This window comes from Oryza sativa, chromosome 11 (genome assembly GCF_034140825.1).
Source record: "Oryza sativa Japonica Group chromosome 11, ASM3414082v1".
Taxonomy (NCBI): Eukaryota; Viridiplantae; Streptophyta; class Magnoliopsida; order Poales; family Poaceae; genus Oryza; species Oryza sativa.
In genome coordinates this window covers 25680396-25702521 of record NC_089045.1, presented here as the reverse complement: position 1 = coordinate 25702521, position 22126 = coordinate 25680396, and the positions used below count along the sequence as shown (strand labels likewise).

Genomic DNA, 22126 nt, shown 5'->3' with positions numbered 1-22126 from the left:
ATGAACATATTTAATATTCACGACTTGGGAGACCAACAGCATCATTCATCGTGACCACAAAACGTCATCGCAAGTTTGCAGCGACAAATGTCAAAGTACCATAAATTAGGAAAGATTGCTCATGTAGTCAAGAATCACATAATTAAGACTTAGACTGATCGTGAATCATGAATAATGTATTCTCCCCTCAAAAAAATAATCGTGAATCATTATTCCCTTACATGTTTTTTTTTTCATAATTTCTCGTATCCATATTACTTCAGAGATCACCATCTGACTCTGATTCCTGATCATGTGGTTCATCTTCCTCTTCATCTTCGTGTTGGTGTTCGTCATCAGAAACAGCTTCATCATCGCGGTCCCCAAACTCCCCGTCTTTGTTCTCCCGGAGCATCTGAGCGAACTCTCTCCCGCAATTCTCCCAGACGAGAGCTCGGTTCTCCTCCTGCCGATCGAAGTAGCCGTCGTCCACCTCGACGAACCCGTTGGCCTCGAACTCGGCGCGCACCCGCGCCGCCATCTCGCAGAACCTGGCCCAGCTCGCCTTCCTCCTCTCGACGAACCCCCGCTGCAGCGCCAGCAGGTCGTCGAACCACCCGCTCCGCACCAGCTCGTGGTCGTCGGTGTAGAGCTCCCTGCGCGCCGCGGCCTTGTCGGCCTCGTCGAACGACGGCTCCCTCCGGTGAAGGATCCAGCTGATGTGCTCCTGCGGCATCCGGAGCTGCTTCGACCTCGCCGCCGCCGCTGCCATGGTTTCGAATTCGATTCACCAAGTTGGGAGAAGCGTCGGCGATTTATAGCGGGCCGTGTATGTGTCCTAGTAAGAGTAGGAATCGGAGAGGCAGAAATTGGCTCCAAATTCGTTCACGGTTTGGCCGAATTCCAGCACCGGATTCGGAATCTGTGGTGGAAAAACACGAGCAAAGGCACATTTCTCAAACACATACGTACCAACCAACAACAAAAGCGGCGGCGCTGGGGGGTCGCGCCGGCGAGCTCCGCCGACGGGAAGGCAGGGGAAAGAGGGGCGAAACGGAGAGAGCGGCACGGGGAACCCATTTCCTCCACTCGATTTGGGAGATGTGCAATGGCGCCGACGGATTTCGCGATTTTGAAACGCGCGGGGGGACGAAACCCTAGAAATTTGATAGGTGTTCACCGAGGGACGCGACCGTCTACTCGATCGGTGAGTAATAACACCCTTTTCCACCTTTGCATTGCTGAATTCTTAACTGGTGATGACGTTTACTGGGATGTAAAGAAACACAGTGCTTAATAAAATGTTGAGATAGCCATTTCTCATTATTTAATCTTGCAATTAATGCAACTAAATGTATTGACAACAGCCTAATAGCATCGGGCATTCAACGTCAAAATTATACACAATTACATCCAGACAGACATTAGTGATGTGATATTGGCATGACTCCACCCATAACTATAAGAGTTCAAATCCTGATGCCCAGAAATATTACCCATATACATATATGCTTTCAATAGAATTTTAATAAGACCATGGATACATCGTTTGTTTCCGTTTATTAAAGTGTGTGCGAGTGTAGTGTTAAGTGTATAGTAGTGTATGCGCGTGTCTACGGTGAATCTCACACTACATGGGGGAATGAAGAGCATGCAGTTCAATAAAAAAAAAGACGGGGGGGGGGGGGGTTTCAAGGGTTCGATTCCTGGCCTCCTACCATCAAATAATTGCTTTTATGGTGTTCCTCTCCCTTAGCCTTTGCTTACGTTTCTTTTAAAATTTTAAATATAAGAACATAAATTATTCAATATTAATCTTGAAAGCCTTTTGGCTTAGTAACTATAAATTTCACATATGTTCACTTTTATTCCTTCCAAGTTCAAAAATGTAAATTATAATTATTGAGCTAAGTATTTTTGCTAAGACTAATAACATTATAATTTAAGTTCGTAAATTTGTCCATTTCAAATTAATGTACATCAAATAAATTTACAAACAAAATATGTGGTCGTTTTGGAAAAAAAATATAGCAAAGCATTCACGGCGAATATGTAAGAAAAAAGCTGAAAAAAAGATGCACTGATGGGTTCAAAACCAGAAATTAACCTGCAACTAAAAAAAAAAGCCTAACCACTGGGCTAGATTTCCTTACAGTAGCTCGGCGTGATTTTAGATTGTACATAAGGTCAACGCGAGCTCCTTCGATGAATTTGTGCCACGTCGAACAAGATCTCAGCACCAACGTTATAGCACGCCAAGGTCATGCTTCATCATTCTTTACAACAAACCCTTCTTTAAATTAGTTTTCGTTCAATTAAGTTTTCTAGAAGGTCCGTTTGTCAAAATTTCGGATGTTTTCTTATCCAGTGACCCCCGTGTGCGGAGCCGTACGATCGGCAGAAGACAGTTGAGATGCGAACGTGCCGCCATCTGCCGTGACACGGGCAGGGGCGGCAGTGATTACTCCGGTTCGGTTTCGGCAATACTAAAACGGAAACGGACCGGCCCGTTTTTTTTTTTTTACATAAGCCACTGAAGTACTGAACTGAGAGTTTGTTCAGAAATTTATCGCCGCGGGGAAATCATGGCGGCGAGGAGGAGGACGGCGACGATGCGGCTGTCGCAAGACAACATCGAGTGGATCCTCGCCCGAACGGAGCTCTGCACCGACGACGCCCCGGACATCGAGAGGTACATCCCCTTCGTCCCCGACGCCGACGTCGACGAGGACCACCTCCCGGAGATCTACTACGACGAGCCGGAGGCGCTGCTGGTGCACATCAACGGCATCCTGAAGGCCACCTGGGCCAAGTTCAGGGACTTCCAGAGCTGGGTCCGCGTCGAGTACGGCAGCAATGGCTTCGTCGAGGTGGAGTACGACGTCGACGAGTTCGAGGAGGCGCAGCGGCTGCAGGAGGAGCGGAGGCTGTGGCGTGCGCATGTCTGGGAGAAAATCTTCGCCGATGATCCGCCGGTGGAAGGCGAGTTCACCGAGTATGTCAGCGTATATGATCAAGAGACGAGGGCATTCGTGATGAGACCGAAGGAATTGGAGGTAGGTACAAGAACGATTGCTGTTTTCGACAAGGTCAAGATGAAGCTTGTGTTGAAGAAACTAGATCAGTGATCTAGTATTATAAAAACTTTTGTCAAATAGTCGTATATGGTGGGAAACTATTCTGATCCCTCGAGGGGACGTCCCCTCATTGGTTATGAAAAAAAGTGGAGAATATGTATTAACATGTGATATACTTCGTATCACTCCATAAATATGCAAGTTCAAATTCAACTTCTACATCTCGCAACTAGATAGTTAAGGTATATTCACAGTCAAATTTGTTTTTTTCGTTGTGAGATGTATAAGTTGAATTTAAACTCGCATGTTTGTGGAGTGATATATCATGTTAATACATATTCTTAGATTTTTTTTCAAATTTTTTCATACCTATTTCAGTAACATGCAAACAACGAGGAGGCATCTCCTTAAGGGATCAAAATCCACTCCCGTGTATGATTTATCTTCAGTTAGCGCAACGCGTTGACGATGCATGTGGTGTTCATTTGTTATCATCGGGATTCAACCATGCATGTCAATGGTCTGATGCTCATGCATAGAGTTGATTTGCGATGTTTCAATCTTGCTTTGATATTTATTGAAATTTTTAATCCTTTTTACTTATGTCATGTACTATAATGTTTGTTTATGGCATTTATGCTGGTCTCTTGTATAAGCTTTGTAACCTACTGGCAATATATATCATAATTATTTTGTTTCAGCATGCCCCTAAATATACCCCCTTTGTTTTATATTATAAAATGTTTTGCGAATCCTAAAAAACTTCTCTCTCGCGTCGCCCTCCCCTGGGCGGCATGAGAGGCGACGCCTCACCGCCACCTTCCTCCCCCCGCTTCCTCCTCCTCTTCCCTCGTTGTTGCCTGAGCGGGCGCCGGCAAAGCCACGCAGACGCAAGGATGGCGGCAGTGGGGCCTCGTCTCGCCCACCCCGCGCTCGGCGGCCGGGGGAGGCTATCCAGGGTGGCGGTAGCAGTGGTGGCCAGATTCGGGCCGAGTCTGGCATGATCTGGCCGGTGGGTGGCTGGCGGCGGGGGCTGACGGTGGCGGCGGCGACACCTGGTAGCGAAGATGGCGGCGACGGTGGCGGAGCCCCATCCAGATCCACGCCACCCTGATCGAATCTGGTCGGGTGGCAGCTAGCGACGTGTAAGATCTCATTTTTGCTCCCGTTTAAAATCTTATTTTAAATACAAAATTATTTTCAAAAATTTGGTTCTTATTTGAATTCTGGGTTGTGCCATTAACGATCTCAAAATCCAATCATCTGAAGTCCTATCTACCAACAAATTCCTAAACCTATTATTAGAGTCCACAGTCCCTTTACAATCTTTGAACACAAATTTCACTCTAATTCCACGTACAAAGTCCCCACAAAATTATAGTCCCAATGTCCATTTACAGTTCCATCAAATACTCTCCAAAAGTCCATCTCTGAAATTCCCTAGAAAAATTAAGAAAGATCCCTATTCCTTTGGACCACCTTTCCTTTCCCGTAGTCCAACTCCCTCGGAATAAGATCACTTTAGGTCCCTCTATTTGTCGCCCAGTCCGACTTTCGTCCCTGAACCCCAAAACCGGGTACGACCCGTCCCCCAACTTATGAAAACCGGGCACATAAGCTCCTAAGGCGGTTTGGATAGCGGTTTTGGTTGACATGGCGCCTACGTGGCTGGTTTGACTAGGTCTCCGTTCCACGTGGTATTGACGTGGTGCTTACGTGGCAATTATATCTCGAAAAAATAATAAAAATCATGGGCCCACATGTCAGCTAAAAAAAATTCAAAACGATGGGGCCCACATGTCAGCCACACAACAAAATAAATATGGTGGGGCCCACGTGGGCCCCACATGTCATTCCTCTCCTCTCTCTCGGCTCTCTCTCCTCTTCCCCACATGCCATCCTTACTCCTCTTTCTTCTCTCTATCCCCTCTCCCTCTCTCTCTCTCTCGCCCTGCAGTTTCCACGGAGAAGGCCGGAGCGGTGGCCAGCGGCGGCACGCGAAGCCGGTGGGGTGATGGCGGCCGGTGCGGCGGCACGATGGCAGCCGGAGCAGCGGCGGAGAGCCCGCGGGAGTCGACGGGAGACAGGAGAGGAGGGAGCGGCGGCCAGAGCTACACGACCTCAGCCCCGCCGCCGCTGACTCCTCCTGCTACGCCGCCACATCGATTTGCGCCGCCAACTCCCCCTTCGCATGTCGCCGTCTCCGCCTCCGCCTCCCTCTCCGCCGGCTTCGCGCGCCGTCACCGCCGCACTCACACGACGCGCATGGGAGCTCCCCCCGCCGCCGCCTCCATCCCTCTCCCTCGCGTTGCCGCGTGGCGGTCGGTGAGGAGGAAGGGGAGGTGGAGGCGGTGGCGAGGCGGGTAGAGAAGAAGCCTCCGCGGCCCCGACGCCACACTCAACCTCCCCTCCCGCCTCTGCGTCGCTCCCGTCCCGCCTCCGCCGCCGCCGTCGATTGAGGAGAAGAAGCCGCTGCTGTTCACGCCGCCGCTGCCTCCGAGGAAGAAGGCGTTGCTGTTTCCGCCACCACTGCCTGCCGCTGAAGAAGAAACCGCTACCACCACCTCTGCCGCCGCTGCCGGAGAAGGAGAACACCTCGTTCCCGCCGCTGCTTCTACCTGCAAAGAAGAAGCCGATTTCGCCGCCGTCACTGACGGCGGCAGCAAAGAGTCCATCGAGCTCTAGGCGGCAGCGCCGCCGCCTTTCGTGCCCCAGCCGGTATGGCCCCTGCTGGCCGACGGTGGGAAGCGCAAAAAGCTGTCGGACCGTGGTGGCCGCATCCCCGCCCTGGCGCCCTCAATACGTTGACACCGCCGTCGAACTCCGTCTCCGTCTCGAGCGCGGCGGCGATGGAGGACGACGGCTTCTTGGCGCGTACTGTGGGCCTGTGGCGACGATGGGGAAGAGAAAAGGAGAGAGAGCTGAGAGGGGATAGGGAATGACATGTGGGGCCCATGTGGGCCCCACCATATTTATTTTGTTGTGTAGCTGACATGTGGGCCCATGGTTTTCATTATTTTTCTGAGTTATAATTGTCACGTAAGCGCCACGTCAATGCCACCTGGGACGGAGACCTAGTCAAACCCGCCACGTAGGCACCACGTTAGCCAAAACCACTATCCAAACCGCCATAAGACCTTATGTGTCCGGTTCTTGTAAGTTGAGGGACGGCTCATACCCGGTTTTGGGGTTCAGGGACGAAAGTCGGACTAGGTGACAAATAGAGGGACCTAAAGTGAACTTATTCCAACTCCCTCTCCTCTGTCTTTTCCTCCTTGGGCCAGCCCGCCCTTTCCCTCACCCAGGCCGGCCCACTCCCTCTCCCCCTTGAAGTCAGCCGGCCGGCCGCACGTGCCCGCCACCTGCTCGACGAAATGTCGAGCCGGGCGAGCAGCATGCCGAGACGCCCCCACACCCTCCGCACAGTCCCGTGTGCCGCCCCGAGCCGTGCCGCACTGCTCCGCTCCACACCACGATGAAATCCGGTCGCGTTCCCTCCTCCTTGCCCTAGAAGCTTCCGCCCACAGTGGCAAAACGTCGTCGACACCGTCCTTCACACGCCGTGGCAACGCCGCTGCTCCCAGTCCACACCGTCGCCTCCTCGCGCTCGAGCTCCCGCAGCCGTGCGTCCACGCCAAAAGCATGCGCCGGGCTCATGCTCCTCCACGACGCCGCCGCCCTGTGCCTGGCTGCTCCGAGTTCACCGCCTTCGCGTGCTCGCGCTCCGTCGCCCACAGCCGCGCGTCCACACCGAACGTGTGCGCCGCGTTCACGCCGTTCGGCGCCGCCCAGACCACCGCCCCCTCGCTCCTCTTCCTCTGTTTCTCTCACCATGGCCGCCGCCAGTGCACCCAGTCCACTGAGCCAATCGACGCGCCACGAGAGCCCGTGTCTGTCGTCCACACCGAAAGCAAACACCGAGCTCACGCCGCCACACCAATTCCGCCACCGAAACCACCGTCGCCGCCGTCTTCATCTCTCTCCCGGCCGATGTCACGCCGCGTCGAGCACGCCTCGCGCACTCGGGCCAGCGCGTCGCTCGGTCGAACGCCGCCGCCGCCGTCGCGCCATCCTCCCTCCCGGTTCCTGCTCTCCACCAGCGCCTCCACCCCACGTCGCCGCCTCTGCCTTCGCCCGGCCGAACCGCCGCCGCGGTCGCCGCCTCGCCGAGCCGAGCGTGGCTCGCGTGGCCGCCGCTGCCGCGCCGGGATTCGTCAGGCCCGCGGCGCCCTCTTCCATCTCGCCGCCTTCCCCCACCGCCGCGGCAGCCGCGGTCGCTGTCGCCGCGCCGGCCGCGCCTCGCTTTCTCCTGCTCGGGCGCGCGCGCGTGGGAAAGAGAAGGGGAATCGGAGAGAACGAGGAAGAAATCGAGAGAAACAGAAGAAAAGAAGAGAGACACTGTCAGGTGGGACCTACGTCTACGTTTGTTTACCATGTACGCAGGCTCTGTTGGTTCTCAAGGTTTGTTTAAAAATATCATATTGATCCTTTATTTAAAAAAAATTAGCTAATACTTAATTAATCACGTGCTAATGGTCTGTTCCGTTTTTCCTATTGAAGGGTTGTGTTCCCAACCATGAGGAAAGAACACAGCAATTAGCTTGCACATCAATATTTCAGATGGACTGAAGGATTCTCAGTAGCAAAAGGAAGGGCTCGCCCTGCCAACAAGACGATGATTGTCAACATGACAACGGATAAGATCAGGTGTAGACCTTTCAGAGGTATAAAATATTACTCCCTCCGTTTTTAAATATTTGACACCATTAACTTTTTAATATATATTTGACCGTTTGTCTTATTCAAAAACTTTTGTGAAATATGTAAAATTATATGTATACTTATAAGTATATTTAATAATGAATCAAACGATACGAAAAGAATTAATAATTACTTAAATTTTTTTGAATAAGATGAACGGTCCAACATACTTTAAAAAGTCAACGGCGTCAAATATGCAATTTGTGGCTCAAATAGGAATTGGTAGGTTTGAGTTATGTAGTGGGAATGGGCATGGGGATGTGAATGAATGTGCGAACCCTTTATTTGGCCCGTGCTATTTAAAATTACCAAATTCATTCTCTACAAGATAAACACAGGTGGAGCTTCGATGCACAACTGCATGTGCACATTTCTGCAATCTTGCTTATATAATTCCAATGTTTGTTAATGGGGGGCTATTGAATCACATCTGCTTCAATACTAGATAGAAAGATACGGATGATTTAATGGTGTAAGATAACTAAGTTTGCTTTGAGAACCTCCAAATTTTCTAAAACAGAAGCACGTACTAAACAAAATCCTGAGATATAATTATGCGGGGTATTCATTTATCTGGCCTATTCATTCTATATTCTTTCTGCAAAAATCTAGATGCACTGCTGTACAGAGCATACATGTTTTTTTCCGGCTCTTTGCTGCTTTTATAAAATCATATTGTGTAGTATAACCACATGATTTTCATGAGCGCATGGAAATCATACTTGTTGGTTGCACATACCTATTTCAATATTTGCTTGTCATTACTAATGACTGTCTGGGAAAATACTTCTGCAATATTTCATATAAAGCTCCCATTTCCCAGTCCACATATATACGGACATACCACAGCTGCATACCTGATGCCAGTGTACTTATCTCTTCTGCTGTATGTGATGCAGCACATCTCATAATTCCAGTGCTATTGTCCTCGCATTGCTTTGCATGCAGGACATTAAATTGTTGTTGCATTCATTCCTTAATGCCACTCCAAGATGCTCCTTGCATCACATTCATTTCTACAATCTTGGAGATTCTATCCCTAGCTTAATTATCTTCAGAAGGAGTACTCCGATGCGATAAGAGTGCATTTTGTGATGATGAGATTGCGAGAAATCTAATCAGCAAAATTAACCACATTTTACAAAATCACTCAATTCATTGGCGCAAAGAAACTAGACTTCACAAGGCTGTCACACCAGGGATTGAAGAACTCGCGCGCCCTGATACTGCCTGCGTATAAACATCAACGTGGAATACAGCTTTTCATGCTTCCATACACGGAAAACGGAGCGGTCCATTAACACATAATTAATTAGGTATTAGCTAATTTTTTTTAAAAATGGATCAATATGATTTTTTAAATAACTTTTGTATATAATTTTTTTTAAAAAAAACACACCGTTTAGCAATTTAAAAAGTGTGTACGCAGAAAACGAGAGGGGAGTGTTGGGAACTTACCTCTTGCAAACATGTACACCAGTATCTTCATCTCTCTCACAGTGCCATCCACCCCATTGTTTCCATGCATACCCTTTTTGTGAATGGATGCAAAATGATGAAGGTGGTAGAGAGTTACGCTTCAAACATCACTACCTTTGAGTTCGACAAAAAAATACATCACTACACACTTGACTTCTCGTGTCATACAGTAGGAATGTTGGGTTTACTGCAACATCCATAAAAGGTTGGATTTACCGCAACATCCCAAATGTTGAAAAACATGGAATACCATCATAGAAACTCTGAAGCATTACATAATTATAGAGTACCCCCTCCGTTTCATAATGTAAGTCATTCTAGCATTGCCCACATTCATATAGATGTCAATGCTAGAATGACTTACATTATAAAACAGAGGAAGTAGCAATGTACATAAAACAGTACACATCCCATAAAAATACGTTGAAAATATCTTAAAATCTTCTTCAAAATTGAGTTTGAAAAATCAAATTTCGGTTTTGGATTTGGTTTTGGCTTATTAGTGTACTACAATGAGGTTGTATCTCTTAATAGGTCCTCAAACTTTGATTATCTTTCTCTTGTTTCTTTTCTTGATGCCTCTTGTTCACTCTATTAAAATGTAATTTTTGTGACACAAATGGTGTATTGGTAAAGCAACTCATTCTTTTGATCTTGCGTTATCTTACCTGTTGTTCTTTGTATCCAGTACTTTATATATGTATGTACAGTGCACTGAGTTGGAATTGTCTTGGGTTTGGGATAATCTATGTATTAAATATGTTCCCCCTGGATTCACATCCTCATTATAGGCACTTACTTGTAGGGTAGTAGGAGGGTAGAACTCACATACCAGTGATTACAATAATGACATTATGGTAGAGGATGTGACTTAGTAACATTATGCCTACCCTCGTCACCGTCGTCACGGCCTCCTCGTCTTCCTCCCCATCTCCTTCCTCCTGAGCCACCGTATCTCTACTTCCCCTGCCTTTTCCTATCCCCAATTCACCTATGGATGGTTAGGGGTGGAATATGTTGGAAATTTGGTCATAATTCGGCATATTTTAATCCAAAATAACAAGATAATAAACATGATATTTACAATAGGATTTGATCCAGTGATAGTGGTGAATGTAATCAACATGAGCATGCTTAACGTTGAATAAGCATCAACAATCACATAATGACACAATGTTGACATTGCGATGAACATTTACAGTAAAACTTCTAATTGAAATAATGTAATAAGGTTATACCCCAAGAATGGTCCTCCGCTGGAGTTTGAGGCAGTATTGCCTCCGTTGGTGTTGACAGGAGTCTCCTTCTCCTTGTCTCCAGTGTTCGACACGTTGGTGAAGATGAAGTAGATGTTGACGAACAGTGAGTAGTCGCGCCTTGCGCTCCCCAAAAACCTGATCGCCCGCCCGTCTGTGCAAACGTCGCAGCAACGCGTGGTTTCGGAGGCCTACTCTCCCAACGCGTGTGCACACACTCGTCGGGATGGGATTACCGTAGCAGCAACAGCTTTTGAAAATGGATGAAAGTGTGTCTTCTTCTTCTCGCGGGAGATCAAATCCATTCTCATTTTATAAGAGGAATGGAAGATGAAGAGTAAGAGTCATGGAATAGGAAGAGGAATGGAGCAACTAATTGTCATCAACTAGCCATGAACCATCCTCCACTACACAACCATCAATCAACAATCAATTAAGAGTAATTGATGTAAGTTACCAATGGAATAGGAAGAGGAATAGAGCAACTAATTGTCATCAACTAGCCATGAACCATCCTCCACTACACAACCATCAACCATCCATCAATTAGGACTAATTGATATAAGTTACCAATTCCTTAATCAAATGGATTAATTCTCAAAACTCTTCATCCCATTGATATCCCATAGAAGAATGAATTCACATGAATTCCTAGCATAATGAGCCTTGAAATTTATTTGATTTAATTGATTTAAATAGATTAATTACCCAATTAAATCTAACAGAATACACGCCATCCTTCCTGCGCACCTCCCCAACATCATCCTCGTCGGCGTCATTTGAGGTCTGGGAGGACTAAATCTGGTAATTGCAGCATTTGAACCGACGGCCACGGCAACGACGACGTGCACTCCTATTGCTCCTCTCCATAACCAGCTAGCGGATGCTAATTTCTCTCACGTTTTCAGGTCATGTGCGATTATTCAGCATGAGAACTCTACAGTTTGATTCAAAGGTAAATTGTCAAAACTGACACAAAAATCTATTTAAATGGGGATATTATACTGCATATGTTCTGATGATTGGTCTTAACATTTTGCAGTTAATCAAAAATGTTGCTCCATTAGATGGATTTTACATAGAAATTTTTACAATGCTGATGAAGATAAAATGATGAGCAGTTACTGTAAGCTACTACATAATTTGCCAAGTAAATTAATGAAATTGGTACCGGATGCCTAAAATTACTGATTAATAAGAAACATGATGTCAAAATAGTTGTCATTGAGTAAAAATCAGATCGACACATGACGTATATGTACCTATTTTGATATACTCAATACATTCCTAGGCATTTGATGTGTTCAACAAAAGTTCAGATGGCAAATATCACAGCAAGCATAATAAATTGTCTTATATTAACGTTGTATCATATCATATCATGGTAGAACTGTCTTATATTATTATACAAAAAGGGTAGAACTGTTTGATAGATATATTAGGCAGCGTTAATATTGCCAAGTTCACAGACATACAGGTTGACTAATATTAACGCTGACCATGATACGATTTTTTTTTTTGGATAATAACAACGCTTTTCAGATAATGACCAGTATATTTGTAATCACCTTAGCTTACTATGTACAATGAGTCATCAGATTGCCTCATTAGCCCAAGGAAACTAAGAGCATGTATCAAGTACAATCTACCAAGGAATTTGAAATTGATAATTTTTTTCCAACGGTGAGGCAGTTGCCGAAGTTTTATATAAAGAAGAAGATGTCTCATTTTAAACAGAAAACAAGATCAAACCTTACAATTTGAAACTGATATCAGGAATGTACTGCAGGTGATAGCTACAGTAGAGACCCAAGGATTACTGCTTCTCACAGAAATATTTTATGGCTACCCAAGACAAGCCCCGGCCCCCACCTCTTCCATGAACTGTGAAGCTGGTGGCAGTGCTCCTGCAATGCTACATGACTGCCGCGAATAGCATGCAGTACCGTAAGGTGATCAAATCCTTCTAATAAACATTTTTACTGTATGTTGCTATTACCACTCGCTATGACCAAATTTAGGTAACGAAGAATGCAAGATTGGTTCACAATTTCCTCAAATCTATGGTCGCACTGCCCTGTTTCTGAATTTGATATTTTGATTAAAATGACCTGCCGTTAGCCCATTAACCTCAAGAATTTATGAGCGTGAAAAGACACCACCTCTTCTAATTAGTTGGAATGTGCATATTTAAATGTTTCTTTCACAACCATGGATTTTAATACGAGAATGATAGCTACCGGGCGACCGGCGCGGGGGAGCCGGATCGGACGCTCCCCCTCCTGATGCGCATTGTCTCCCTCCTGGCCCCACCATGTATCTCCACCATATACTCCATTGCAACAAATCACACACATATTTTGGAAACCCTCTATTAAGGGAATTTGGTTTATTTTTTGTTCCACAAAAAATGTTTCATCTAGTGCACTCACAATGTTTCACTATGTATAGATCTAATGTTGCAGTGAACTGAAATACTCCATTGCAACAAATCACCCACATATTTTGGAAACCCTCTATTAAGCGAATTTGGTTTATTTTTTGTTCCACAAAAAATGTTTCATCTAGTGCACTCACAATGTTTCACTATGTATAGATCTAATGTTGCAGTGAACTGAAATACTCCATTGCAACAAATCACCCACATATTTTGGAAACCATCTATTAAGGGAATTCATTTTATTTTTTTCCACCAAAAATGTTTCACCTAGTGTACTTATAATGTTTCACTATGTATAGATTTAATATTGCAGTGAACTGCAACATTTTTTCGCCTATTTGCTGAAACATTGTTTTTATATAAGGTGAAACAACACCCGATTTAAATGAGTGAAACATTTTCGATCTACTTAGTGAAACAATTCCGATATATCTGGTGGAACATCGTGCAACATTTAAAAATAATTCAATAGTAGGCTAATTTTTTTTTCGTCGGAATATATCCATGTGTAGTCTTGTTTTGAAGATTTAATTGCAACAAATTTAGTGGTGCAATCGAATCATGATTTGGATAAGTAATTTAAGAGAAAAATCAGTTTAAAATAGTTTTGCACGCATGCGTGGCGCTGACGTCATGCTGGCATCAACGCCCGATTTTAACCCCCTCTCGTCAGACGCCCGAGCCGGAGTCGCTTCCATTTTAATAACTGAGACTGGTATTGGAAAATATATACATGGAATGGTCATTGAAGAGTGAATCATGGAAAGTCTTAATAGCCATTACGTATGATTCATCTGAGATTGTATATGATGTACTGGTGTTTTTAAGCTGAACTGCGTACATCTTTATCTTAGATTAATCAAGATCTTCAGACAGCATCAGCGGCATGCATGAACTGCATCATCCTCAGATTAATCAAGATATTCAGACAGCATCAGTGGCATGCTGAACTGCTTGCTGCAAGCGTCACATTGCCACATATATATTTGTTGTTCCATGTGAATGGAGAAATGGAATATATGATAGTTGAAACTTTGGATGCCTGATGAACAGAAGTACAAGGTGCAATATAATCCTTTCTCATTTCCCTGTTTGATATGACTCTTAACTTGGAGGACTGATTAATATTCTACTAGCATAACAGAATTTGGGTAAGAGAACTCTTTGACGCTTGAATACAAGCAGAAAAGATCAGCATAACAAACAGCCTGTGACACCGTGGACTCTAGGTTTACTTATTCTAGCCTCTTAGTAGTCAATTTAATTTGCTTGGTATTTAAAGAGCAGAACCAGTGTTTGGAAAATACCATTGAAATTGCCCTGTTTTGAGGATGGCTTTTAAACTTCAGTTTTAATGTATTATGTAAGTTGAAATATACAGGATGAAATGTACCTATATGCACGAGCTATAAAGCAGATGCACCAATGAAAACTAAGGGGAGAACAAGGGGGTCATGTAACATCGGAAGAGGTGAAAACGCGGCGACTGGTGCAGCGGTGAAGACAATGAATAATAATAATAATAATAATAATAATAATAATAATAATAATAATAATAATAATAATAATTATTATTATTATTATTATTATTATTATTATTATTATTATGTAAACTTAGTTTATCACGTGGATGTAAATTTTGCAATAAATTGTGGTGAATTAATGATTTTTTATCATATATTTAAAAAAGTAAATCAAGCTAAATAATATAAATATAAATGACAGTTGTGGTTGCGCAAATGTGTGACTATAATGAAAACAAATTCTTCTTCATCTAATATCGTTAATATATTTTCATATAAATAATGTATAGTAGGATGGTTACAGACTTACAGTCATACCAATGCACAACTTCATATGCAATTTTTTTGAACGGGGAAAGGCGTATGACAAGGTTATTGCAGTTTGTGCTGATGATCACGAGTACAAGCATTACAATATTGAAATCAAGGTGATCCCACCTCATCGCTTCAACTGGATCAGGCGCTTCACTAGATTACGTAATACTCCCTCGTTACCTAAATGTTTGACACCGTTGACTTTTTTAAACATGTTTGACTGTTCGTCTTATTTAAAAAATTTTGTGAAATGTGTAAAACTATATGTATACATACAAGTATATTTAACAATAAATCAAATGATAGAAAAAAATTAATAATTACTTAAATTTTTTTTAATAAAACGAACTGTCAAACATTTTTAAGAAAAGTCAATGACGTCAGATATTTTAGGATGGAGGGAGTATCTAGTTATGCATTCTAAATGAATTCTACGAAGTATGCAATAACTTATGCCCTGACCTTAAGCCCGCAAAGTACTATTAGAAAATGTATTTGATTTGACTCATTGCAGATTCCCTAACTCATTAATTAACATAGGACGCTACCAATATCTTGTTCCCGTACATGCATTTTCTGAACTCATGTGTCAACTAGGGTCATGCAAATTTGAAAAAACAACTTGCCTCTTAGATTGAATGGTTTCTTTAACCGAGACATTATTCAGACAAGAAGAATGAGAGAACAAGGAGGTTGCTGTCAACGACTTGCGTCTTAATTAAGAGGCAAGCAGCACTCCATGTGAGTAATTAACTCTTCTAACTCCGGAACGTACAACACGGAAGGCTTGAGGAGGTGTACGTGTGCCACTTCCTGGATAGACCGAGAGGATGTTGACGAAAACTTTGGAGATACTATCATCTTATATGAACTGCTGTGGTAATATCCGGTATTAATGACATTTAAAGTACTAACAGCACAAGTAGGAACAACAAAGAGCCATTAAATATTCCATTTATAGCCCTCACCTCAGTGCCACTATGATACATTGGCGATACCTCGAAGTGTATTCTATTGATTTTTTTTTTTGTTATCTGTAGTTCTGTAGTACTACTAATTATTTGCCAATGATTGACCGAGCACAAAGACCTGGGTCGTTTATCTGTGAAATGAAAAGCCTCCTCGGTTGCCCATATTCCCTAATAAGTCAAAACGGCTTATTAGGGAATAAAAATTAATTTATATTTAAAACTTATATATATTTGTTCGTAGCGACTTAAAAAGCCAACGCTAAAAAAATTACGTTGAAAATATCTTAAGATTAACTCCAAAATCAAGTTTGAAATTTTAAATTTTGGTTTTTTCTTTGACTTATTAAGCTAACCGATGAGGCTCAAAGAAAGAAACGCCAGAGCCAAGGCACAAAATGTACATGAAACAGTATAATTTCAATAGAACTAGTGGGATTTTCGCCCATGTCAACATAGGACATAAAGAACTTTCTTAACACAGGAACCAATTTTAAATTCCAGTATCTGCATTGTTGGGAGCATCTGTACATTCAATCTGTATGTGTTCTAAGAAAAGGCATTTGTATGTGCATTCGTTCTCCAAAACTTAGTGTTTATCAGACTAAGAGAGCTAAAACCATGCATTAACCAAAGTGGCATAGTAAGAATTATCCAAGTATGCAGAAATCGAGTAACAAAGAACTCAACATCTGCACCAGTTGATAGTCATGCACAGAAATCATAGGCAACATTTTTTTTTTATCAAGGGCTGCATGGCCCCATTTCCATTACTACAAATGTATCATAGAGTTTTTACATGAAAGGAGTAAAAGAGTGCAGCAAAAGAGAGAGAATCATAGAGGGTCTGGGACAGAACTACTGGAGCAGACCACCCTCTGCTAGCCTTGGTAAAAAAACCCAGCCAAAAAAACTACCAGGAATCATAGGCAACACTTTGAGTCAGTAACTAAACAAATTCATTCATGTACAGAAATCAGGACACAACAGAAATCACGACAGAGAGCCGAAACCTCTTCACGAAGAATGTTTACTCTAAGACATCTCTGAATAGAAACTCTGGTGGGGTATTTGGGGCTTTGCCACCCATCACTCTTATAGTCTGACGGACCTTTCTTATCTCGTGAATAGTTGATTTCATTTCACGTTCGAGGTCCTTAGAATCTTCAAGTGACAGACCATGTTCAACGGCTTCCATCAGAGAGATCATTTGGTTGAATAAATCAACCAAACGTCTGTACTTGCTATCACTGTCTTCATTCCCAGTAAGGTAGGAGGCCTCTACATCAAATTTCTGAAAAATCTGAAAAGGAAAAACAAAGAGTCACATATGACTCAAAACAATGGGGAAGGAAATATGTCTCATTTTATCCAACGCAATAATTTGTAAGCCAGCAATACTTTTTATTATACTTTTACCTTTTCTTTAGGGTCAGCAAACCTTCTTTTCTCAGAAGGCGAGGGTGAATTGGAATTGCAACCATTGTTGCTACCATTTAAGTTCCCGCGCTCCCAAAGTTTTCTTGCTTCTTTAGCCTGCAGCAGAAAATATCAGCTATGCCAAAACAAAAGCGCTCGAATACATAACTAAACAAAGTGCAGTGTAAAGAACAATCCAATTTATCCAATGCACGGCACAAATTTATCCGTGCTCGCATTTTTTCAAGAAACTGAAACAGCAAAAATGTTGCTCACATCTTAAGAGTACATTAACAGAGAGAAGCTACCAATGAAAGAGAACCTACAAACCAAGCCATCAATCCAAAGGGTGTAGCCAGAAATAGATGACGCCTAGGGCATTTCTTACAAACTTTCTACAGTAATGAGATCTTAACAGAAAACAAAAGGGACAAAATATTCTACACAGTACAGAAAAATACCAAATACACATTTCAGACATCACATGGTGTCAAGTTAACAAAATTAAGTAGTCACTGTAAACAAACAATGATCAAGATTCCATGCAAACAGGAAACTACAGATGTGGTACATGCATAGATAATATGTTATAAGAAAGAGCGAGGAAGAATAACTCTTCTGTTCTTAGTCATGAACTGCAGTTTAAATCATCAGTATAGAAAGTCAAAACATAACAATATAACAACATTTACAACTAAAACACCAACTAATTTCTAAGAGCATTAACACAACCCAAATTAATATATCAAATGCTATAATGGTCAGAAAGGATGAAGGTTTACATGAGCAACGTTCACGAACATTTCATTTCAAGTTTACAAGAAAAATTTTTGACTGACTGCCCAAATTACATAACAATATGAGCAGAGAATCAGTAATTAAGAAGAGCATAAACAAGCTAAAACAGAGCACAAACATTAGACACTAAACTAATTTACAGATAACTGCACCCTTCCATGAGTCCATCAAGTCTTTAATAGACAAAAGATTGTAGCAAATACAAATTTACCAATAAGTACACATTAATTCCCCTCATGTAAACACTTCAGTTTCACAATAAAAATAAGAATACACGTGAGTAAACAGTATGACGAGATTATTCTTAAATAGAGCAGGCAAGAGATACAAATTAGTGAAATTACCAACAAAAGGAGCAGAAGGGTGCTATGAAAAATTAAGAGTCCACAGGTAGTAGAAGAAACCGGTGGACTATCAACAAAACAAAAGGACAGGGCAACCATTTTTGGGCCGAAATTTTGTTCTAAAACTGATCTGACGCTACCAAACAGATACAGAAACAGATTGAATAGAAATGCAATCCCATAAGCCATCAAAACAAAAGGAATCACAAAAATCCTAATGCGCACAGGCCGCTCCCCAACACAGCAAATTTACTAGAAAAAAAAAATCACCATCGGAGCCAACGAGGATGCGCATCCTACAGCAATTCATCCAAATCCATGTTCATCTAGATGATTCGAAACGAACGAAGCAAAAGAACGCAAGATACTGACCGCTTTGGCACCCTCCATGTTCTTGAGAGCGCGAGCCTCTAACACGGCCGCGCGTACAGCCGCCGGAACGGGAGCACCGAGAACCAAGCCCGCAGTAGCCTCCACCGGCTCGTGGTCCAGTACAACGACGTGCTCGACGTGGACCTCCTCGCCGTGCTCGCGGCGGACCTCCCCGCCCGGCGCGGGCTCGACGTGGACCTCCTCGCCGTGCTCGCGGCGGACCTCCCCGCCCAGCGCGGGCTCGACGTAGGCCTCCTCGCCGCGGAACACCGCGGTGAGCGCGCAGTCGTTTTGGCCATCGAGCTCCTCGACGAGGACCTCGTCGGGTAACTCGGCGGCGCGCTTGACCTTGACGTGGGCGCCGCAGAGAACATCGACGGTGATCTCGCGGCCGACGTAGTCCTCATCGCCGCGGAGGTAGTTCACGGCATCTCCGAGGTCCTGCTCGACGTCGGCCTCGCCGAAGACCTCCTCGCTGGGCACGCGCTCGACGTGGGTCTCCTCGCCGCGGAACACCGCGGAGAGCGCGCGCTCGACGTAGGCCTCCGCGGCGTCCTCGCCGCGGACCTCCCAGCCCGGCGCGGGCTCGACGTAGGCCTCCTCGCCGCGGAACACCGCGGTGAGCTCGCAGTCGTTTTGGCCATCGAGCTCCTCGACGAGGACCTCGTCGGGTAACTCGGCGGCGCGCTTGACCTTGACGTGGGCGCCGCAGCGAACATCGACGGTGATCTCGCGGCCGACGTAGTCCTCATCGCCGCGGAGGTAGTTCACGGCATCTCCGAGGTCCTGCTCGACGTCGGCCTCGCCGAAGACCTCCTCGCTGGGCACGCGCTCGACGTGGGTCTCCTCGCCGCGGAACACCGCGGAGAGCGCGCGCTCGACGTGGGGCTCGCCGCGGACACGCTTGGACTTGGAGGGGTCGTTGTAGTCGCCGCCGCTGCCGTGCAGCTCCTCGCGGACGGGCTCGTCGTCCCGGCGCCCGCCGCCGTCGGGGTAACCCACGGTCCCGGAAGCCCCCGCCGCGCGGCGGACATCCGCGGTGGCGCTCCGCTTGGCCTCCACGCTGGCTATCCCCGCCGCGCGGCGGACGACCGCGGCGTGCTTGTCCACTGCACCGGAACCCACCGCCTCTCCATTGCTCCCCTTGCCGGCGCCGCCGCTCTCCGGCACCGCCATGACGCCCGCAATCCAGACGAGAAGGGGGATTAGTCGAAGGCGAGAAGGGGAGGGAACGAGCCGTGGACGGGGGTGGTGGGTCAGGGTGGCGCCTTGGCGGTGGCCTTTATATCCTACTAGTAACGAACTGGAGAACCCTGCCTGAAGCGGCTCTTTTCACCAACTTTTGTCAATTTTTGGGCAAATATTGAGAAAACAGATATTTGAATATAAACGTTCCAAAATTTCATGACAAAAACGAATTTAGACTAAAAGGCCATTCGACAGACTGACAAAATTGATCAAAACTCAGTCGGTCTGATTGAAAATTGAACGGTCTACTCAAGATTCTTTCATTTCTGCACAAAAGTGTTAAAAAATTGACAAGATTCGTGGAGAAGTGAGATATTTCATGGGGAAATGCATGGTTGGAAAAAAAATGTGATGAGGAAAGTTTGGGAGTAAAATGTGATAAATTTGGTAGTAGTGGCTACCCTACCTGTCACACAGGTAAAGACTAATAGTGCTAACAAGGCTTATGAAATGGTGGTGTACTAAGGTACTACTCCGTACTTGGGAGTCTAGGACAGGTTTTTGTCATGTGGTGATTTGTTACGTCATGTGGTGATTTGTTATGTACTACTACCTCCCAATTTTTTTAAGGGTTAATTCGATCCATGCAAATACAAATTTTCTATTTGTTTAATTATTCGTAGCCTTGCTACTGAAATTTTACAAAATTATAACCGTATCACTCTCGTTACATTTTCCATCCATCTCCTCCTTTGCACGTGGGACCCACCTATCAGATTTATCTTCTTCCTTTTACCCTCCCTTATCTTCTTCCTTCCCCATCTTAGTGTCACAGTGAGGAGCGAGGAGCATAGGGAGAACACCTCGATGGCACGGGCGACGAAGCTTTTGTTCTAGTGGAGGTCGCAAGAGGTGGTGGCGGCGGCGAAAAGGGAAGGAGAAGGGATAGCAGGGAACCCGACCCACCGGTGCAAGCCTATTAGTCGTCGTCTCCCTTGAGGAAGTTGAATGGCGGAAATGGTAGAGGAAGCTGACGAGGCCGAGCGGCTGTGAGGGAGAGCTCTCCCAAGTCTCCATCAAGCCCTCACCTTCATCTTCCCCCTCCCTACTTTGCTCCTCTTCATGTCGCTGTCGCTTGAAGCTAACAGTCATCTCTCACACCAAATCTAGACAAAGCTTAGGCAAGGCGGCACTACCGGCGATGGAGCTTCGGCGGGTTCCACGGCAGGGAAACTCCTCCGTCACCGCCTTCCTCACCTTGTCCGGCCGCCTGCCCCACTTCCTCTACACCCCTCATCTCCGTATCGCCCTTCCCCGTCGTCTGAACAGTGAACGCACAAGCACCAAAAATCTTTGATGTTCTAATATGGAAACTCTTACCAGAATCAGTTATGAACTTATCATCAGATCAGGACGAGATCTTTTTAATGTTCTAATATGCATTCTGACTTGCGATCATAGTTATTAGAACTGGACTGGACCAGCGGTCCGACCAGAAAAAACTAGAACCAGGGCGCCGGCCGGTCCGGTCCAGCTAAAAGATCGGTCTGCAATCAAACCGGCGAGAAACCGGTTGAACCGGGCGGTTTACTGCAGAACCGGACAAAAACCGGTGTGGTTCGACCGCTGGAACGCGTCGCATCACGTGAAGTTGGAGAGAAATACGGAAAAAGCTGCAGAACTTGTGATTCGAACCCAAAACCTCCATGCTTCCATGGAGAGCCTCCACCACTAGTCTATGCGGCTTGTTGTGAAACCAATATAACAAACATCTATTTGAACCCGTTTAAACCGGCGGTTTGACCGGTCCGAGCAATAAACCAATGACCCGAGTGCCTTACCGGTTTGATCACCGGTCCGGTCTAATAACTATGCCTGCGATCTGTCCCTTTCCAGGGTTTTTGGAACGGATATAGGAGTAATCAGTTCATGGTTATGTGGGAGATGCCGCGTGATCATGCATCGTGCATGCGTGCACGTGCCAGTGTGCTTTCTTCCTGTATACCGGTGTTACCGTGACCGTGACGCGGACCTTGTTTGTGATGGCGCCCGGCATAGCTTCTCCGTCCGTTGCGTTAGCTTTCTTCTGTTCGATCGTCTCCAAGTGCTAGCTTCTGCTGCTCCTGCTGATATGTGATGCTTCTTGTGCTGGCTTGGGTTTGATTGGAAACGTGGCAATCCAACCAATTCTTAACAGATGCGACGGC

At 45.1% G+C, this 22126-nt stretch overlaps 1 protein-coding gene and 1 long non-coding RNA gene across 2 annotated transcripts; one reads left to right on the top strand and one right to left on the bottom strand.

Moving 5' to 3' along the window:
• Window positions 1-246: 246 nt before the first annotated feature.
• LOC136354252 (uncharacterized) lies at window positions 247-1243 on the bottom strand. The gene is made up of 2 exons (XM_066305948.1): window positions 952-1243; window positions 247-817 (listed from the first exon to the last, which is right to left on the bottom strand). The coding sequence occupies exon 2, from the start codon at window positions 749-751 to the stop codon at window positions 260-262; it is 492 nt and encodes a 163-aa protein (XP_066162045.1). The 5' UTR covers window positions 752-817; window positions 952-1243; the 3' UTR covers window positions 247-259.
• Window positions 1244-3825: 2582 nt separating this feature from the next.
• Window positions 3826-11351, top strand: LOC136353833 (uncharacterized). The gene is made up of 3 exons (XR_010737270.1): window positions 3826-4201; window positions 7617-7780; window positions 11278-11351. It is a non-coding gene; the product is annotated as an uncharacterized lncRNA (long non-coding RNA).
• The last annotated feature ends 10775 nt before the right edge of the window (window positions 11352-22126 follow it).

Bases quoted from the DNA above. Each gene is read 5' to 3' on its own strand.
- LOC136354252 (XM_066305948.1), bottom strand. From the start codon at position 751: ATGGCAGCGGCGGCGGCGAGGTCGAAGCAGCTCCGGATGCCGCAGGAG.